Raw genomic sequence first — 21,738 nt, forward strand, 5'->3', positions numbered from 1 at the left:
TCACTGGTATAATTATCTAGTGGAGGAGTACCCTAGTGATTCGAGCAGCAGGCTACAATCTAGGAAAACCAGTGTTCAAATCCCACTGTTGCACCTTGGGTAAGTCACTTTTCTCTCCATTGCCCCAGGTACAAAATTAGATTATAAGCCCTCTGGGGATAGGAAAATACCTACAATACCTGAATATAATCTGCTTTGATGAATACTTTGAAGTGCCGAAAATCAGAATATAAAAAATCTAAATAAATACCATTCCTCTACCCCCTCTATGTCAAAGAGTGAAATTTAACATCCCAAAGAGCGATACTGAAGGCCAGAGTGAGATTTTTTTGTGGTGGCTTTTCTGTTCTCTAAGTCTGGAAAGATTTGAGTATTATATTGCTTTGCAAATGAAAGCATCAACACAAAATGATATTTATCTGTAGGTGGGTCACCAGTTGTGTCCCCGTCCATGATTTGGTGTACAAGAAGCTTTAGAAGGGGGAGATTCTGGGATCTCTTTGGTTGAGAGGGTCATAGAGAAAACTTTACATTGTGCTGGCAGTATTGCTAACTGGCATTGGAGGGCAGTTGGCATAGTTCTGAGCAATTGTTTGTATTGTGTGCTACTGGGATGTTTTAACTTGAATGTAATAATGATGGATTTTCCTTTAGGCAGATTAAAGTTTCTGATTGGTGGGGGATTGGCCTAAAAGGGTATAAAACTAAGGTCAATCTGGTGTTCTTGGTTGGATTTGGGGAAGAAGAGAGGGACCTCTGGGAAATAGGGAGCATGCAGTGCCAACCCATGGTCAAGTGGTTCTGGGGCCCTCTCCAGTAATGGAGTGAGCCTTGAAGGGGCTCTTCCACGCATGGGGAGAGGTCCATGGCCAGGAGCAGGAGATGAGGGTTTTCCTCCTTCCAATCAAACAGCCAGAAGATGGAGATGAGAGAGGAGGAGAATGGGATGTTCGAAAGGAAATATTCCCTTCAAAGGACTACCATGTAAGGATACCAGGCAAGCCTACACAATGCAGGATAGGGGAACCAGGACCAGGAAGAAGAGGTGTCTAGTGCTCAGGAAGCTGTGAGTAGAAGACGGGAAAGGAGAAGATAGGGTATGGATTAAAGGACCCCAGGAGTTAGGGATGTAAGCCCCATTTCCCACAAAGGAGTTTAGTTGCAATGGTGGTGAAACTGGAGGGGGTGTTTTACATGTTCCCTCGTGAAGAAGAGATGTGTTACAATATTGGGTATTGCATAAGGTTATAGGAGAAAAGGATATAAGCTCTGCATTCTGAAGGAGTGTGGTACGGAAGGGAAAGGAGGGGAAAGGAGATTATTGAAAGGGAAGAAGGTATTCCAGACTTTGGGATGCAAATTATTACCCTTGTTTATTGAATGTTTAACTTGGCTGAGTACCTCATGAACTTTGAATAATCCAATATGCTCTTTATATCATCAATGTAATATGTATGTATAGTTGCTGGCTGAATATCCCAGAAAAAATAAAGTTGAGTGTTTGCTTGGAGTGGCATGAAATCTGTAGGACTTCAAGGATGGCCAGCACTTAAAGATCAATTGAGGGACAGGGTTAATGGAGGGGAAGGTACTGGATGACTCCCTGACCAGTCCAAGAAGAGTAACCCTACCCATCTACATTACCCCACTTCTGAACCCACCAAATAAATTAGAGAGACTCTTACTCTAAATGGGACAGATACTCTCGTTAGTTTATGTGCCTGAGGTAGAGGACCATAGCTTCCTTTAGTTTCATTCAAATTGCAATTCTTTAATCCCACATGAAAAGTCCTAAGTCTGTTCTTCCCCAACATCATCCTAGGTCCTCCCCTTCCCCCACTCCATCCTAGGCCCTTTCCAAAGAACAAAGTTTAATAAAAATGGACATTCAAAGTAGCCTTCTAAGGTATAAATATTGCTTACAACAAAATGGATATTATATGTACATGCGCTGCTGTGGTGCCAACCAAAAAAACCTGCAAAAAGCAAAGTTGACTCTTGGAACCCATATGGCATTACGCCTATTGTAAATTGTGTTCATATGGGCTTGGCTCTCAGAAAGCCATGAGTAAATTGAATCACAATTACAATATCATGAGGTTCCTATACTAAAATAGTACTAACTGCCAACATCAAACAGTAACAATCCTACCTATGGAAAGGCAACATTGAAATATTACACCAGACCCTAACACACCAATACATTACCTATTAGGAAAAAGAATGAACCTAGCTACTATAGATCCCTACACTGAAACTGCACACTAGCAGAATACCTCACCTTGATCACACATGCAGAACACAGTCAGACCCTCACCAAATACAGAATAAAGAGACCAGAAAATATAAAGAGAAACATACAGACAAAAACTGAATAGGAAATTACGACATGCTACACTGTATGCAGTGCAACGAGAAAACAGAGGCATCACCATTCCTAATAAAACATCAAGAAAAAAATCAAGAGCAATTATAATAAAAAGGATAAATATTTAAAAACAGCTGACAAACACCCAATAATTGAAAGTTCATATAAAATTTTTAAAAATTTTCCAAACACCAAGAAAATATTACAGAATAGCACGTTCATCAAATATAACACCCAATAATCAAAACCAATAAGGATTTTAAAAAACTATATATTTCCTGCCCTCCATATCTGGGAACTTTTGATTTCCACTCACTCAGAGTTTATTGTGAATTTGTAGAGGGAGAAAGGGGCACACAAACTTTCTCCTCTCTCGCTCTCATTCGCTCACACATGCATGCTGTCTCACATGTCAAGGTTGTTCTCACAGTCTCTCAATCGTCTTCATTTTTTCAGCCGTGGGTGGCCAGGCCAGATCCTCTCTCTCATGCAGAGACTGCTCTCTCTCCTCTGTTTCTTCAACTGCCAGTGTAATAGGCTCCACTGGGGCTGCTCTCAGTGCTTCATTTCTTTGGTTGTGGGGAGCCATGCCGGTGCTTCACTCTTCTGCTGGGCACCTGGACCTGTCCTGGGGAAGAATAGCAGGACAGCAATGTGCAGGAACCAGTAGAAACAGCATTTCCCTTATTCCTGCTTGTATGCCATCCCCGCAGCCTATTCAAAACACATGGGGCTGGTATTTTATCTATGCTGATCTCGTGCATCGCAAGACCAGCATAGAGGAAGGAAGTGCCAGCCGTGCAAGTTTTGAATAGGCTGTAGGGCCGGCGCACAAGGAGGAGCGACTAGTTTGTTCTCCTGGATCCAGGTCACGCATGGACTGAGGTGCAGCGTGCGCTCCTTAGAGGTAAAGGGAACATTTAATTGGTTTTCAGCAGGGGCCAATAATCAAATGAAAAAAAAATGATGTCAGTTAGGGCAGAGACTACCTTGAAGATCCTGACTGTATGCCCCTGGATAGGTCCCTTCTTCACATCAAGTCAACGACAAGGAAACATATGGATCTTGTATAGCAGAATTAACTTTTAGGGGTATTCAGAAGGTTTCACATGATGAGTAGTTTCTCTTTAATTGGCAGAAGCTTACTTGCTGGCAGTTTCTTAAAATTTATGAACAGGAACAGTAATGAAGTAATATTTCATCAGAACTGTGAGTGGAAGGTATTCAAAATAATTTTAATGAGCATTGAACCCAATGTCTTGGTTTAGGCCATTATTTGTAGAGTCTAATAGGTGAATGTACTGCAATTCCTATATCCTTCCTTTCTGTGAGGTCTTAAAGTTGCCATTAAGGACAAACGTAGATAAATCAGACATAGTGTCCCAATTGGGAGAAGTGCTGATCCAGGGGATGGTGGTGTTCAGGCTGGATATAGTGCATCGATGGGAGACGTGCTGATCCAGAAGGATGTGGTGTTCAGGATGGATATAGTGCATTGATGGGAGACGTGCTGATCCAGAAGGATGTGGTGTTCAGGATGGATATAGTGCATCGATGGGAGAAGTGTTGATCCAGGGGGACGGTGGTGTTCAGGCTGGATATAGTGCATCGATGGGAGAAGTGCTGATCCAGGGGGATGGTGGTGTTCAGGCTGGATATAGTGCATTGATGGGAGAAGTGTTGATCCAGGGGGACGGTGGTGTTCAGGCTGGATATAGTGCATTGGTGGGAGAAGTGTTGATCCAGGGGGATGGTGGTGTTCAGGATGGATATAGTGCATCGATGGGAGAAGTGTTGATCCAGGGGGACCGTGGTGTTCAGGCTGGATATAGTGCATTGATGGGAGAAGTGCTGATCCAAAGGGACGGTGCTATTCAGGCTGGATATAGTGCATCGATGGGAGAAGTGCTGATCCAGGGGGACGGTGGTGTTCAGGCTGGATATAGTGCATCGATGGGAGAAGTGCTGATCCAGGGGGATGGTGGTGTTCAGGCTGGATATAGTGCATCGATGGGAGAAGTGCTGATCCAGGGGGATGGTGGTGTTCAGGCTGGATATAGTGCATCGATGGGAGAAGTGCTGATCCAGGGGGATGGTGGTGTTCAGGCTGGATATAGTGCATTGATGGGAGAAGTGCTGATCCAAAGGGACGGTGCTATTCAGGCTGGATATAGTGCATTGATGGGAGAAGTGCTGATCCAGAGGGACGGTGCTATTCAGGCTGGATATAGTGCATTGATGGGAGAAGTGCTGATCCAGGGGGATAGTGGTGTTCAGGCTGGATATAGTGCATTGATGGGAGAAGTGCTGATCCAAAGGGACGGTGCTATTCAGGCTGGATATATTGCATCGATGGGAGAAGTGCTGATCCAGAGGGATGGTGCTATTCAGGCTGGATATAGTGCATTGATGGGAGAAGTGCTGATCCAAAGGGGCGGTGGTGTTCAGGCTGGATATAGTACATTGATGGGAGACGTGCTGATCCAAAGGGGCGGTGGTGTTCAGGCTGGATATAGTGCATCGATGGGAGAAGTGCTGATCCAGGGGAACGGTGGTGTTCAGGCTGGATATAGTACATTGATGGGAGAAGTGCTGATGCAGAGGGACGGTGCTATTCAGGCTGCATATAGTGCATTGATGGGAGAAGGTCTGATCCAGAGGGACGGTGTTGTTCAGGCTGGATATAGTGCATTGATGGGAGAATTGTTGACCCAGAGGGACGGTGGTGTTCAGGCTGGATTTAGTGCAACGATGGGAGAAGTACTGATCCAGGGGGATGAGGGTGATCAGGCTGGATAAGGTGCATTGACGGTAGGGGGACTCTTTGGTCTCTCCCACACAATCACTTGTTGGGACATTCGTTACAGTGAATGAGGTTCACTAGATTGCTGGATTTTAAAGTGAATCATTTGTGTACTTCTGAGGGTTGGGGTATGCTGTGAAGATATAGTTTATGTGCATATATGTATGACAGATTTTCATTTCTTCTTATCACAAGGTAGAGCATCTCTTTGGCCCATTGCCTGGTTAGATAATAACATTCTGAGTTCAGAGGTTGAATGTAGGCTAGGATAAGTAGTTCAGTGGGGATGTTTCTCAGTATTTGAACCACTGTTTGCTTTTCAGTGTGATCTAGTTATTCCTCTATTTCAAAGGTACCTACTGCTTGTTAAGATGTAGGAGAAAAAAAAAATTTATAAAAATTGTTTGGAGTCTTATGTGCCAGCTATATTTAGTAACATTTGCAACTGCACTGACTTATTGTGGCTTGTTCCAAAAGCAAATGCAAAATTCTTTAAAATATTCCTAAACATAAAACCAGAAGGTTATCTAGCAAAAGACTTTCCCTGCTACTTTTTTTTTTTTTTTTTGAGCTGGCAGTTTCCTCCTGCTTCTTTTTACTTCCAGCTCCATCGGAATTAGGGTGGGGATCTGGTACCATTTTCCCTATTTCATATCCCCAGCATACATAGGTGCCTATTCCAATCTGAGCTAATGTGTTTGAGCCCAGTAAACAGCATTAACACAGAAAATATGGAAATAGCATGCAAAACTTACAAGTTCCTGGCTCTCAAATCCAGCACAATGCAGGTATGCAAATGATCTGATTTGCTTACAAATGCATACAAAGTAGCCTATTGGCTGTTATGTTCGGTGTGTCTTTAACTGAATAGTGGGCCCTTGGGTCGAGGCGAGTGAAGACTCAGCCCACAAGCAGATATACAACAGAGAGACAAGGTTATTATACAGCAACAATCTTGAAGAGCAAACAGACGAGGCTGGAATCAGCTGATCAGTCCCATAGAACTCCGCAGCGCGGAGTTCTGGCTTATGCTGGCTGTCCCGGTAATGGTCCGCAGCGCGGGGTAGGCCGGAAGCCATTGGTAGAATGCATAATACACTATGGATCCGGTAGTGGTTCGCAAGCGGGGGTAACCCAAGAATCCGAGAAGGTCGAGGCAGAGATGGCAAAGTCCCGAGGATGACTGGAGCAGGATCAGCAGGAGTAGATGAGAATGATGCAGGAACTCACTGAAATGAGAAGAGAGAGAGATGGCTCTCTGAGGAGCGGATAGCCCTAAGTGCAGCAAGGCCCCCAAGGAGCAGATACCAAGGTCACCCAGTAGTCTGTGAGGAAGTCCCAAGGTAGCAGAACTAGCAGGACAAGATTCCTTGCTAACTCATAGCTCAGATGGTCAGCTGGGTTTAAGTATCGTGAGCGGATGATGTCATGCAATGGGGACGCCCCCAAGGTTCCTGCCATGACGTAGTTAAAAGGATGGCAGGCGTGCGCGCGTGCCTAAGTAACCCCAGATGAAAGATGGCTGCCGGGAGCACCCACGCTGTCCCGGGTCTGCCATGAGGGCCAGCATGTGGAAGCGGAGGCCGCCATTCTGCCCAGACTTGGAGCTGTGTAGAGAAAGGAGGTGAGAAGCATAGGTCGCAGCTGCCTGTGACCAATGAGCGCAACAGTATCCCCCTTCTTAGGGCCCCTCCCAGGGGTTTTCGGCTTCCTGGTATGAGCAAGGTGGAAGCGATGTAACATCTCTTTGTCCAGTTTGTTGGCAGCAGGCTCCCAGCTGTTCTCCTCTGGTCCGTACCCTTCCCAGGAGATGAGGTACTACCAGTGTTTCCCTTTTTTACGCACATCCAGGATATCATCTACCTTGTAGGTGATGTCATCTTCAGCATTGAGGGGTTGTGGATCAAGAGTCTTCTGAGAAAACTTGGATAGGATAAGTGGTTTCAAAAGTGAATCGTGAAAGGCATTATGTATTTTCATTGAAGGTGGTAACCTCAAGCTGTAAGTCAAAGGACCCAAACGTCGGAGGACGGTAAAGGGTCCAATGTATTGCGGAGCGAAATGAACTGAGGGTAGCTTGAGTTGAATATATCTGGTACTGAGCCATACCTTATCTCCTGGCTTAAATTGGGGAGCTGCTTGATGATGGAGATCATAGAATTTCTTTGCTCGTTGTCCAGCTTTATGAAGAAGTTCCTTGGTCTGGATCCAGAGTTGTTGAATTTCGTCAGCCGTAGCTTGTTCAGCAGGAAAAGTACCAGTCAATGGTAAAGGAAGTGGTGGAAGTGGTTGACGACCATACACAATCTGAAATGGTGAGGTCATCCTTGGGGCCTGCTCCAACCTTTGCCCATTCCAGATGAGCCGTGGACACATATTGCAACCAATTTTGTACTCGACCTGCCCTTTTCTAATGGTAACAATACAATATGGGTTACTGTGGACCGGTTCTCGAAGATGGTGTACTTTGTTGCTCTCCCAGGACTACCATCTGCTCCAGAGTTAGCCAAGCTCTTCGTTCGACACATTTTTCGTTTACATGGGATGCCGAAACATATAGTATCTGACAGAGGAGTCCAGTTCTCAGCCAAGTTCTGGAGGGCACTGTGTCGAAAGTTCGATATCTCTCTGGATTTGACGTCTGCATACCACCCTCAATCCAATGGACAAACAGAAAGAATGAACAGGACTCTTAAGCAATTCATTCGTGCCTATGTCAACTCGAGGCAAAATCATTGGGCAGAGTTACTACCCTCGGCCGAATTCGCCTTGAATTCACATCCGGCATCCGCTACAGGATCCTCACCATTTCAGATTGTGTATAGTCGTCAACCACTTCCACCACTTCCTTTACCATTGACTGGTACTTTTCCTTCTCGGACCTTCTCCCATCAATGCACTATATCCAGCCTTTACTCAACACAATGTACCCAAGGAATGGAACAGACTCTTGGGGAAAGGCACACTTCTCAAGCTTGGCATACAAATGGTTATCCCGGAGCCACTGTAAAACAGTAACAACATCTGCTTGGTGGGTTTGCACATCACGGGAAAAAATGAGGATGTCATCAAGATAAACGACCACACATTGATACAGAAGGCCCCGTAGAATGGTTCATCATATTTTGAAATACGGCCGAGGCATTACAGAGGCCAAAAGGCATTACCAAATATTCGAAGTGGCCATCGCAAGTATTAAAGGCCATTTTCTACTCGTCTCCATGGTGGATCCGAACAAGATTGTAGGCGCCCTTTAGATCCAATTTTGTGAAAATCTTCGCCCCCTGAAGCCTATCAAATCATTCTGAATTAGGGATACCAGTCCTTGATGGTGATCTCATTCAGACCTCTGTAGTCAATGCAAGGGTGAAGGGATCCATCCTTCTTGCCAACGAAAAAGAATCCAGCTCCTGCTGGAGATTTGGAGGGTCTAATAAATCCCTTTTGTAAGTTCTCCTGGATGTAAGCTGACATAGCCTCTGTTTCGACTAGGGAGAGTGGATATATTCTTCCCCTAGGTGGTTCAGAATTAGGCTTTAAATTGATTGCACAGTCATAGGATCTCTGTGGTGGAAGTACGTCAGCAGCCTGCTTAGAAAATACGTCTTGAAAGGAAGCGTATTGTGGTAGTAGACCAGGAGGAGCGGATGTAGTAGCAATACATGGCAGTGGTGTTATTTTTTTTTTTAACATCTGTTATGGCAGTCAGGGCCCCATTGAGAAAGCTCCATATTAGATCAATCAAATTGAGGAGAGTGTAGCCAGGGTATGCCTAGCACAATAGGGTGGATGGCTTTTTCGAGAACCAGGAAGGTGATGGTTTCAGTATGTAAGGATCCCGTGCAGAGGCAAAACGGCTAAGTGGTAACCTCTGCAGGCAAGGGTTCGCCATGAATGAACGAGAGTAGGAATGGCGTGGATACTGGCTCAGTTGGCAGTTGTAAATGTTCAACTAACCTCTTGAGAATGAAGTTCCCACCAGCACCTGAATCGATTAGGGCTTGGGTGGTGAATTCGAGAGGCCCAGAGATGATGGAAACAGGAAGAGAAGGAGCAGTTAGACCTAGGAAGCATCCTCCAGCAGATCCTAGGTCTGCATGTTTCCTGGACAGGTAGGGCAGGTTTGAACTGCATGGCTGGTCTTCCCGCAATACATGCACAGGCCCATCTACTTACGAAAGCACCTCTCTTTTGCTGTTAGATGGCTACGGCCTAATTGCATAGGTGCATCTTCTTCTTCTGGGCTAGGTGTAATCTGGACTGGAGTGGGCAGTAAATTCCGGGAACGGACGTCACTGGATACAGGTTTCTTCGAAGGTTTCACCTCAGTTGAGTGTTCGCATATTACGGTGGTCAATTCACCCAGCCAGGTCCATCAATGAGCTTAGAGTGTCTGGTAACTCCCGAGCAGCAAGTTCATCCTTAATGTGGGAATTAAGTCCTCATAGAAAAATAGCTCTTAGGCAACCTGAGTGCCATAGGAGTTCAGAAGACAGAGTCTTAAATTCAATTACGGAGTCTAGGAGTGGTCTGGTTCCCTGTTGTAGATCCAGGAACACTGATATGGCAATAGACTGGCGAGTGGGGTCATCAAAAACTGACTTAAAGAGAGCCAGAAACCCAGGCAAGTCATTTAATATAGAGTCATTGCGCTCCCAAAGGGGTGATGCCCATCCAACAAGGATAAAATGTAGGTAATCTTGGTAGCAGCTGTAGGAAAATAAACTGGTTGCAAAGAAAAATGCATTCAGCATTGATTGAGGAAACCCCAAAACAACAGGGAGTCTCCCGTGAAACGTGTGGGGACTGGCAGAGGAACTGGGGGGCTGGGCTGGGCAGACCACCGGGGGAGTTGCAATCATGCTGGAATTAGAAGTGTACATCAGTCTGGAATTCAGCTGGTTGAAGGCTGTAGTCAAAGTGTCAAGAGACCTCTGTTGCTCGGTGATCCGTTGGGCCAGGCCAGGAATGACCTGCAAGGCTGAGAGCTGAGCCGGGTCTATGGAGTTAGCAATCTGTTATGTTCGGTGTGTCTTTAACTGAATAGTGGGGCCTTGGGTCGAGGCGCGTGAAGAATCCGCCCACAGGGAGGAGCCTTGTGGGCCCTTGCCTTGACAGGCAAGGTCTCAGTAGATATACAACAGAGAGACAACTTTATTATACAGCAAAAATCTTGAAGAGCAAGCAGACGAGGCTGGAATCAGCTGATCAGTCCCGTAGAACTCCGCAGCCCGGAGAGTCCCAGTGTATACCTTATCTAGGCTGGCTTGTGCTGGCTGTCCCGGTAATGGTCCGCAGTGCGGGGTAGGCTGGAAGCCGTTAGTGGAATGCACAAGACACAATGGATCCAGTAGGGTCCGCAAATGGGGTAACCCGAGAATCCGTGCCACAAAGGTAGAGTACTCACACCGAGAAGGTTGAGGCAGGGGTGGCAAAGCCCCAAGGATGACTGGAGCAGGATCAGCAGGAGTAGATGAGTACGATGCAGGAACTCACTGAAATGAGAAGAGAGATGGCTCTCCTAGGAGCGGATAGCCCTGAGTGCAGCAAGGCCCCCGAGGAGCGGGTACTTAGGTCACCCAGTAGTCAGTGAGGAAGTCCCAAGGTAGCAGAACTAGCAGGATGAGATTCCTTGCTAACTCGTAGCTCGGATGGTCATCTAGGTTTAAGTATCATGAGCGGGTGATGTCATGCGGTGGGGACGCTCCCGAGGTTCTTGCCATGATGTAGTTAAAAGGATGGCAGGCGCGCACGTGCCTAAGTAACCCCGGATGAAAGATGGCTGCTGGGAGCGCCCACGCCGTCCTGGGCACGCCATGAGAGCCGTCGTGTGGAAGCGGAGGCCGCCATTCTGCCCAGACTTGGAGCTGAGCAGAGAAAGGAGGTGAGCAGCATAGGTCACAGCTGCCTGCGACCGATGGGTGCAACATTGGCATGAAAATGAGTAGCACAACTTGCATGCTGTACAGGTCCTGGAAAGTTAGCTACATCTCAAGAGGTGTCTCTAAATTTCCTCCAGAAGCATCAGAATGGTAACACACATTCTGTTGCTGCCAAGGTCAGAATTTATTTATTTATTTATTTATTTATTTATTTATTTTTTATTTTTATATACCGATGTTCCTGTAAAGAATACATATCGCACCGGTTTACAAGGAACTGAACAGACGCCTCCAGGGCGGAAATACATTAAAACAGTCGCCTCAAGGCAGAATACATTAACACAAGTATACAGGAAAACTATTAAAAGAGAACTTTCATAAACTCAATTAAATGTAACTGTGAAACATAAATCAGGAACATATGTACAGAGGTAGGTATATCGTCTGTCGCTTCACCAGATTTTAGCTCTCAGGGAAAGCTTGAGTGAATAGCCAAGTCTTTAGCTTCTTTTTGAATGTCGGAAGGCATGGTTCTTGGCGGAGGTCCGGTGGGAGCAGGTTCCAAAGATGGGGACCTGCAGTGGACAGAGCTCGTTTCCTCAATGAGGTTTTTGTTGGCTGGGTGTGAAGCATGTTCTGGTATGCACTTCTGATCGGTTATTGGAGACGTGTTGCTGTAGTTGGAAGGATAGGTTGAGGGGGGAGATGTTGTGAAGAGCCTTGTGAATCATCATGAGGGATTTAAATTGTATCCTAAATTTTATGGGCAGCCAGTGAAGATTTTGGAGGATAGGGGTGATGTGATCCCATTTTTTGGTGTTAGTGAGAATTCTGGCTGTCGCGTTCTGGACCATCTGAAGTGGTTTGATGGTGTTGGCTGGCAGGCCCAGGAGGAGTGAGTTGCAATAGTCCAGTTTAGGGAGGATGATCGATTGTAGTACCAAGCGGAAGTCTTGGAAGTGTAGAAGAGGTTTTAATTTTTTTAAGACTTGCAATTTGAAGAAGCAGTCTTTGGTAGTATTGTTTATGAACTTGGTGAAGTTGAGTTGGTTGTCCAGAAGTACACCAAGATCTCTTACTTGTGGTGTGTGGTCGATTGATGTGAAGGAGAGTTGGGTGGAACTAGTTGGGTTGAATAGAGAGCACTTGTCTGGAGCTATTATGAGGATTTCAGTTTTGCTAGTATTTAGCACGAGGTTGAGGCTTGTTAGCATGTTTTTGATTTCCGAAAGGCAGCTGTTCCAGTAAGACCACGTTTTGTGGAGGGATTCCATTATCGGGATGAGGATCTGAATGTCATCCGCGTATAGGAAGTGTGTTAGCTTGAGGTTAGATAGTAGATGGCAGAGTGGAAGGAGATAAATATTGAATAGTGTTGGTGAAAGGGATGATCCTTGAGGTACCCCCAGCTTTGATCTGATAGGGAGTGATTCTTTGTTGTTAAACCTGACCTTGTATTGTCTGTTTTCAAGGAAAGATTTGAACCAGTTGAGCGCTGAACCTGTTATACCAATATCTGCTAGACGCTGAATGAGGCAGGTATGGTTCACAATGTCGAACGCTGAGGAGAGGTCCAGTAAGACGAGAAGGAAAGGTTGACCATTTTCCAGGTTGATGAGGATGTTATCAGAAAGCGAGGCTAGTAGAGATTCAGTGTTCAGTGACTTTCGAAATCCGAATTGATTGGAGGTTAGAATGACATTCTCTTCTAGGAATTCGGATAGTTGTCTGTTTACTACCTTCTCCATGATTTTTGCAATCATTGGGAGGTTGGCAATTGGTCTGAAGTTAGCTGGGTCAGTGGGTGGAAGGTTAGGTTTTTTAAGGAGAGGCTTGAGAATAGCAAGCTTGAGTTGGTCAGGGACTTGACCTTGGGAGAGCGAGCAGTTTATGATGTCTGCTATCGGTTTAGCGATGATGTTAGGAATGGAGAACAGTAGATTGGATGGGATGTGGTCAAGTGGGTGGGATGAGGGCTTCATCTTCCTAAGGATGTTTTCAATTTCTAAGGCGGACGTCTGCTCAAGGGAAGCCATCGAAGCTGTAGTTGCTTTATATTGCATGTGGGTTGGGTGAGAGTGTTGTGTGCTGGTAGTGGGAGGGTAGTTCGGTTGAGGAGAGGGCACCTTGAGAGGAGCGAGGAGGGTGTCTATTTTTTTCTCAAAGTAGACCGCCAGTTCGTTGGCTTTGTTGGATGCTTGTGTGTCTGGTATAAGAGGGGTAGTTGGTTTAGTGAGGGCTGACACATAGGAAAACAGAGCTCTAGAATCGAAGATAAAGTGGTGGATCTTTTTTGAGAAGAATTCTTTCTTGGTTATATTGATGATGTTTCTGTAAGAGTTTAGGCAAGATTTATAAGCCAAGAGGGTAATAGTGGACGGGTTTTTTCGCCACCTGTGTTCCTTACATCTTAGCTCTTGTTTGAGCGACTTCAACTCCGGCGTGAACTCCGGCGTGAATTTAAAGGGAACTCATAGTCCCACGAAAGCCCCAAGCCCTCCTCCAACCAGAATATTACAAAAATCCCTGGGAGTCTAGTGGGACTTCTTCTCCCAACCCTACACCTGCACCTGGACCCAAAAAATGTCCTTCATCCCTTCCCTGGACTCTCCTTCCAAACCCCTGGATTCCCCCAAAGCTTACTTTAAATCCTAATGGTCTAGTGGGAACAGGAGCAAGCCCTTCCTGCTCCTGCGCCACCAGCACCATTTTCAAAAATGGTGCCAACTAAGCCCAGGTGTTCCTTTGCCCCTCTCCCATTCTGGATGCAGCAGCACCTGTGGCCCTTTCTAGCACACACCACTCAGCCTGAGCAGCAACTCCCTGTCAGTCCCATTCCCTCAAAGGCTCAGAGGCTTGCAGCCCGGGGGCAAGTCTAATTCACAGTGCTCTGAATGCTTTAGGCTTGCGAGCCCTCTGTCTCTTTAAGGAGGTGGGTTTGATCTGATGCTGCCACTCAGACCAAGTGGTGCTTGTGAGAAAGCACTGCCAGGGCAGAGAAGGAGATACCCCTTTCAGCCCAGTGACCCTAGGCAGTGTCCTACTTTGCCTGGTGGAAAATTCAGGCCTGGGTTTTGTCAGCCATCTGATTCTGTGTTTCTAGAGAATAAACACAGCATGGTAGTATGAGCTTGAGTTCTGCTGTGATCTTGAAGCCTGAAAATCACTAATCAGGATAAACGTGGAAGAGAGTAGACACAACCTTTTATTCCCAAAGAAGTGCTAAAGGGAAACCCCAGCACAGCACCATAAGGACAAACAGCCCAGCTGATACTGTGAGCAATCAAGATTACACAGTCCCTTTAACGCTAAAAGGCTGGATTTCATAGAAGGAATTAGTTCAGAGCCCCATCTTGTGGCACAGTCTAGCTTTGCCTTTCATTGTACAACAAATTCTCCCTTAAATTATTTCTTTCTTTTTCTATTGAATTTATTTGAATATGGTTCTTAAATAGAAGGAAAATGAAACTGATCACTTAGGCAAAGGAATTTGAACAGCCGTTCTCATCTAACCTTTCTAGCTAGTGGCTTTTGGTTTACAGTATTTGCTTATTCAAGGGAATATCTACGATGCAATGTGACACGTTCTTTCAGCTGGAATGCGCATAAGAAGAAAAATGCTTTTGGATTCCAGTTGGGCTTTCTCTGGAATACTTTCTTTCAGATGAAGTTTTTGCATGGAAAAAAATAGTAATGGAATTCAGTAGAAACAAAACTCACGTTTATAGTTGACATAGGGATAGGGTAAGAAGAAAATCTTAACAGTCATTTTTACTTAGTTAAAACAACATTGCCCACTGCATTGCATGCGGATCTGTAGTTACTGCACGTCCAATTAAAGCAGAAGTCCATAAAAGGATGGAGGGTTTAGAAAACTCGATTAGATCATTAAATCTTAGAGTTAATAATTTCCCAATTATTAAGAAACTGAATCCAATAGAGTTATTTAGAAATTATTTAATGCAGTTTCTGGGAATTCCTGATAAATGTCTCCAGGTAATAGTAAGAGCTTTCTATGTGGGAATTAAAAAAAAGAACCCAGGGCAAGAACAATTGATAACTGACGATAAAGATAAAGTTAATATATCTCTCGAGATAAAAACAGCTAAGGATAGTTCCTTAGATATATCAGACTTGCTACAAAAGTCTCAAGAAGAAATTGAAGTCAAACTAAGAGGAACATTACTAATCTAATGCGTTTTTGTTACAGATAAAGATACAATAATGAAATTTTTCTTTGGCAATCGCTTAAAAACTTTTTATGGACAAAGAGTCTGAATTTTTCCAGATTGTGCAAAATCCACACAATTGCGAAGGAAAAAATTCCTTTTATTGAGGAAAGATATATTGAATAAGGGAGGGTCTTTTATATTGAGATACCCTTGTCGATGCTTTGTTAAACTTGAAGGAAAGAATTATGTATTTACAGACCCAGAGGATCTCAGAAGTCTTCTTGCTTCATAGTTTTGGGTTTATTGAATGTATAGGGACATATTAATGCAAATTTTCCTTCAAACATAAAGTGTTTCTATTGAAATCTATCCGTTTGAAATAGTAGACTATCACTTTGATTAACCTAAAACTTAAATAATTGACTGTTTCTTTAGTAGGGATATTTACCCTAGGTTTCAAAATATGTATGTTTGATTTATGATTATATTTTATAAATCAATCAGTCATTATTGTATTTTCAAGTATAATTTTTATTTGTTGTACTTATGTGTTAAAACAATAAATAAAGATTTCAAAAAAAAAAAAAAAAGCATTATGGCCTCAATTCTGCAGAATTTAGGAGTAAAACCACTGGACAAATATCTGAAGATACTCAGCCCACAACATTTTCCCTCATGATGCAAACAAGATATTCAGCTAATATGTAGCTCTTCCACAAAGAGATTGCTCCTATAAATGCATATTTGTACATCTCTGATCCTCACAGAATAGAGATCTTAAGGTGGCCATATGAGGGGGTTTTGTTCACTAAAAGAAGCCATATTGGACAATTGTGTTTTCCCATTTGATCTTTTCCTAACAAATTAATCTCAATATGCAACCATATATTAGCTGAGTACAGTGTTACAATTGGGACCAGGTTAAGCATGGGGATAATGCTTTTTTCACTTGGTGCTGATTTGTGTTTACATTCATTTTTGTTATTTTGTTGTTCCAGATATATCCGAACGATGTACCTGGGTATTCAGAGCCAGAGACAGAAGGAACACCAGCGCCGCTTTTATTGGGCTATGATGTACGAATATGCAGATGTCAACATGTTGCGCCTCCTGGAGACATTCCTGGAGAGCGCCCCTCAACTGGTGCTACAACTCTGCATAATGATCCAAAAGAACCGTGCAGACACGCTGCCATGTGAGTAAGATGCAAGAGCTGATTCATTTCTGACTTTTGAGATATGCCATATTGAGGGGCCACATCACATCTCTACCCCATAAGCCACTGTTTGTTGAAAAGGAGATCTCAGCCTCACTATTGTACAGATACATTTACCAAATTTTCGCTTGCTTTCCCCTTCATTAGATGCTATGGATGTGCATTCATTTAAAATGAAATAGACAATGTCAATGATATTGCCTATTTTGTTTCAAATCATTGGAACCACAAAACTAAAGAAAAAGTGATGAAATGCCATTATTTTCTGAATTTCGTGTTAGGGCGCACTAACCTGGATTTAGTATGCTTTAAGTCCAGTCAGTGCACACTAACAGAATGTTGGAATCTGTGGGAGGGAGCGCTAGGGAACGCTCCCGATTCCAGAGGGATGTGTGCCCATGGACCACAATGTGACTGTAGAGAGGAGCTCCGTGGAAACGCTGCGGCAGGCAAGACGTGTCCCGACATGGGAGGAGAGGGCTGACCACCGCCCTAACCTCTGCTGAACCTGCATGCACCGGTAGAGACCCAACAACACAATGCTGGTCTCTGGGGTAGCCTTCCGGCCACTCGATAGCCCATTTGGACCTGCCACTGGGTAGCGGCAGATGCAGCAGGATGGACAGAGGTCGAGGACAGGCGATGGTACTGGAACCTGGAACAAGAGAAGACCTCAGCCTTAGACTAGGCTGATGGCTTGAAGAAGACGAGGAAGCTCGGAGGCTCAGATGAAATGAGGACACGTGGAGGTTGGGACTCAGACGAGACGAGGACACTTGAAGACTCAGACAAAATGAGGACGCTTGAAGACTCAGACGAGACAAGGACTTGAGGTGGCTTGGAACTCAGATGCAAGGTGCTCAGGCATAGGTAGAGATCAGAAGTGGATTCTAGAGAGTCAGGCGAGGATTCCAGATACTCCGATGAGGATTTGGAACTGTGGAAGACTCAGACGAGGATAAGGACTCAGGATACACAGACGAAGACAGAGGCTTAGGAACTAGGAGGAATCTGGGCAGTGCTCGAAGACAGATCCTGCTGGAAGAGGGCTTCAGCTACCAAACTCAGACACCAGATAGAAACGAATTTACTCCCAGGAAGTTCAGCTGAAGACGAGGTCTGGGGCGAGCGAGCTGAACCCATAACTTAAGGATTGACGGTACTTCAGGATTGGAACCTGACAGAGGGCATCAGAAGCAAGACTTGGAACATCAGGGTTGGAATGTAGGACATCGGATATGAATGGACACTGGTACCTCAGGACATCAGGACATCTATGGCATCTGGACATCAGGGGACTTCTAGAGAGGAGGACCACAGGGACGACTGGAACATGATGGACGAAGACATCAGGAGACTGGGACGTCTGGACATCCGAAGACAAGGGGACATCAGGACATCTGCAGATAGGGAGACGTTAGGACACCTGAAGATGAGAAGACATCTGCAGACACAGTGACATCAGGACATCTGAAGACACAGAGACATCGGGACATCTGAAGACAAGAGGACAGGATCCGACAAGAGACAAGAACATGGAATGAAGACAACAACGGAGGTTCAAGAACCATGGACGAAGACAAGGAGGACCAATGAAGAACAGAGTGCCTTGAAGAAGTGAAGAGGTATCACGGAGGACTCCTGGAGTGAAGAGCTGGAACTGAAGATCCAGGAGAGGTCCGACTCCATGTCCAACTCCTTGCGAAGGTGAAGACTGACTGAAGGCTGAGCCCTTTTGTAGGGCTAAAGAGGAAACGCCTGGATGACATCACAAGGAGGAGCCAGAAGGACTGGCATTTTAAATAAGCTGAAGAGGCGCGACCCCGCACCTAAGGAAGAAGGCAGGACCTCGGACAGCGGCCATGCTGTGAAGAGAAGCTGAAGCAGGCCCGAGGCATCGGAGGCAGGTTCTGCCACGAAGAAGAAAGACTGAAGATGATGGTGGCTTCCAGGCCATGTGAAAAGGAGCTCTGGAGCAACCCAGTTGATGGCGGCATGTGGGCCGCAGAAGAGGAGCTTCAGGGTGGCCTCCAGGCCACAGAAAAGGAAGGCTTCAGCGGCGGCCTCCAGGCCATGGGAAAAAGGAGCTTCGGTTGCGGCCTAGCCACACAGAAGAACGCAGGAGCAGCCCCAGGTCATGAAGAAGGAAGCAGCGGCGCTTGACGCGGCTTCCGGGCCGCGGAGAGGATATTGGCGTCTGCGGCGTCCAAGCTGCATGAAGAGCTGGTCAGCGGCGGCTCCCTGCCACAGGCAGGGGCGGTGAAGGAGGCAATGACAGTGGCCTCCAGGCCGTGAGGAGAGCGTCGGAAGGCTGGCAGAAGAAAGGTTAAGAGGCTGCTCGCGGCTAGGTCCATGGGCAGCATCGCAACACAGAACAGTGCACACTAAATAGGAAATTAGGAAAAAATGAAAAAAAAAACCCAATGAACCATTTTAAAAATGAGATCAAGCAAAAAAATGATGCAAAATGAAAACAAACAAAAAAAAATACACTGCACACCCCTATTAGATACCACCATTACAATTCATATGTCCTTTGTTCATCGAATTATGTATGCTATCAGCTAAAGAAATGTTTGTTCAGCATGTTAGTAGTAACCTGGATTCAGACATATGTTCAAGTTGTTGAACATGTATGTAGCACTTTATAAGGATACCTTGTTTGATTACTGTTAATCAAATTTACCATCTAGAGCAGCAATTCCCAAACCTATTCTGAGGGACCCCAAGTCAGTCGGGTTTTCTCAATATCTGCAATGAATATGCATGTGATAGATTTGCATGCATGCCTCCATTGCATGCAAATTTATCTCATGCATAGTTATTGCAGATATCATAAAAACTCAACTGACTGGGCTAATCTTATGGCCATGTCGAAACGTCTATTTTACTTAATCCTCATAATACAAGGTGTGTTGGAGCTTCAATTTAAATTTTACTATAAGACACAGACTTACAAAATTGAGTGAAAAATAAAACTGTGCGTCTTCAGAAGGAACAGGATAAGCTCACACTATTTTATGTTAGAGTTTAGAGGTTCTAGATTAATGCATTTACTTTTAGCCATAATTGAGGGAGTGAATTTTTCAAATAGCCAATTTATGCTAAGGATGTGCTTTTGTTTTTAATGACATAGCCAATGTCAACGATATTGCCTAGCTTGTTTCATTCTGTTTCTAGATTGAAACGATTAAAAAATTCATGAAATTTCATATATTTGAAATTTTTCAAAAGACTTATACATGTATATTTAACATGCCATCGTAGCAATTTTCCAAAGCCATTTACACACCAAAAGTGCACTTACATGTGCATAAATTATGAACAATTCAATGCCATATATTGTAGCAATTTTCAAAAGCCCACTTACATGGGTAAAGTGCATTTACATATGTAAAACCCAGTTTTATATGTGTGAATCCTTTTTTAAAATTACCCCCTATGTGAGTTAGCATGCACTATTACAACTCAAATAGTGTGCACTAAATCTAAATAGTGCGCACTAAATGAAAATTGTAAAAACACACAAAAAACTAATGAAACACAAAAAAAGGGGGGGAAATGAAAAGAAAGGAAACAAAAGTTTTATTGATACACAACACACCCCTAATGTACGCACATAAATCACTATTTACACACACAATGGTTTTGAAAATTGTCCTCATAGCTAACAATCAAGAACAAAGATGAAAAAGAGAATAGATGACAAATGAATACAGAAAGCATGGCAAGACTAAGAGAAAATGAAACAAATCAGCAAAGAGGACATTGTAGAAGAGATGACATGGAAAGGCAAAAGGGTGGCAAAGTCAGGAGAAGATAGGCTGTTAGACAACAGATTCAGTGAAGATGACACTGAGGAACATAGTTGTGGTTTGATGAACATGGTGGGCCATTTTCTAAATCATTCCAACTGATTCCTTTAATTATGATATTTAAATTGATTTTTTTTCCTATAATTTTTAATGGGCATTTACAATAGTTGTATAATCATAAGAATAAGTGGAATCAACCATAATTATTTCACACCATGAGAAGGGGGCACCTAACCACTGAGTACTGTTTGATGTCCCTTCCACAATTTGACCACTTGCTCAATACTTTCCAAGAATATTCTCTGATCATAGTATTTAAAAGTAAACTGATTACATTAACTTTGGAAATTATTTATTTGTTTATTTATTTATTTGAAAGTGTTTCTATACCGCTTTTACAAAGTTTAGTCAAAATGGTTTACATAAATGTAAAAAAACATAAAAATAATAAATAACTAAAAAATTACACGAATCACATAATAAAATAAAAGGTTAATAAGAGTTATAAATAATCTAATTAAATCAAAACAAATCAAAGTCGAAATCAAATGCCATCTTATAGCCGCTGAATATATATGGAAAAAAGGGGAAATCTGAGGGAAGGGGTGATTTTTTACAGAAATACATATAAAGACTAATGGGAGGTGAAAAGGGAGGGGAGGGAATGGGAAAAAACTAGGATTAACACACATCAACATCATAAAGGCAATGAAAATTTAGAAACCTAAAGATTAAGGCAGCTGTGCTAATCAGAGTGTGTCCGTGTTCAGAGGAAAATATTAGATAATTCAGTTGGTATTTAAAAGAAATAGAATTATTTATATTTCCTTTCCCTGTTCTGGTCTGTATGCTTCCAGTTTTGTGAGGAGAATTAGCTGTAAGGGTGGTAATAATGCCAAAATATGTAATCAAATATATCTTGGAAACCAAAATGTTGCCTAAATAGGAAAATATTTTATTATAGGGACTACAGATTCTACAAATTATGACACTAATCTGATTATAACATATGATTATACAGAAGTTTAGATATTTTGCATTCATTATGGATCATTAAAGAGAATATGTATGTAAACAAGAAGCAATCCTTGCAATTATTACAGTAGGACCTTTTGGTAGTTGGCCAAACTGCTTCTTGTAGCTCAGATGGGAGGGGAGGTTAGATTATCAGTCTGCACCTATATGTGCTTCATGATGCTAATGATGGCGAATCCACAGTTCCCTTGTCTTTTTTCATGTGTGACGGGGAATCCAAGCCATCACTATTGCCCTAATACTTTCGATATTTAGTAGGTGTAGAAGAGGTTTTTATGTTTTTGATTCCTCCCTGTGTGATGACCCCATCTTTTGGGGGTTATGGCATCTGGGGTATATATTTTCAAGGAGCAAGCTCAGAACTTTAGTAGGAAGGAGGAGCTGAAAGAGGGTAAAGGGCTAGAGACAGAGATTTCCCCTCAAGGAAGCAGTGGATTGAAGATAGAA

At 43.8% G+C, this 21,738-nt stretch overlaps 1 protein-coding gene across 1 annotated transcript in view; it reads left to right on the forward strand.

Moving 5' to 3' along the window:
- The window catches only part of XKR6 (XK related 6), a 767,984-nt gene that overhangs the window by 741,906 nt on the left and 4,340 nt on the right, over positions 1–21,738 (forward strand). Inside the window, exon 2 of the mRNA XM_029596149.1 lies at positions 16,224–16,420. Within this exon, the coding sequence (XP_029452009.1) occupies positions 16,224–16,420 (197 nt within the window). The remainder of the gene's footprint in view (positions 1–16,223; positions 16,421–21,738) is intronic.

Source organism: Rhinatrema bivittatum, chromosome 3, assembly GCF_901001135.1.
Source record: "Rhinatrema bivittatum chromosome 3, aRhiBiv1.1, whole genome shotgun sequence".
NCBI classification, from domain to species: Eukaryota; Metazoa; Chordata; class Amphibia; order Gymnophiona; family Rhinatrematidae; genus Rhinatrema; species Rhinatrema bivittatum.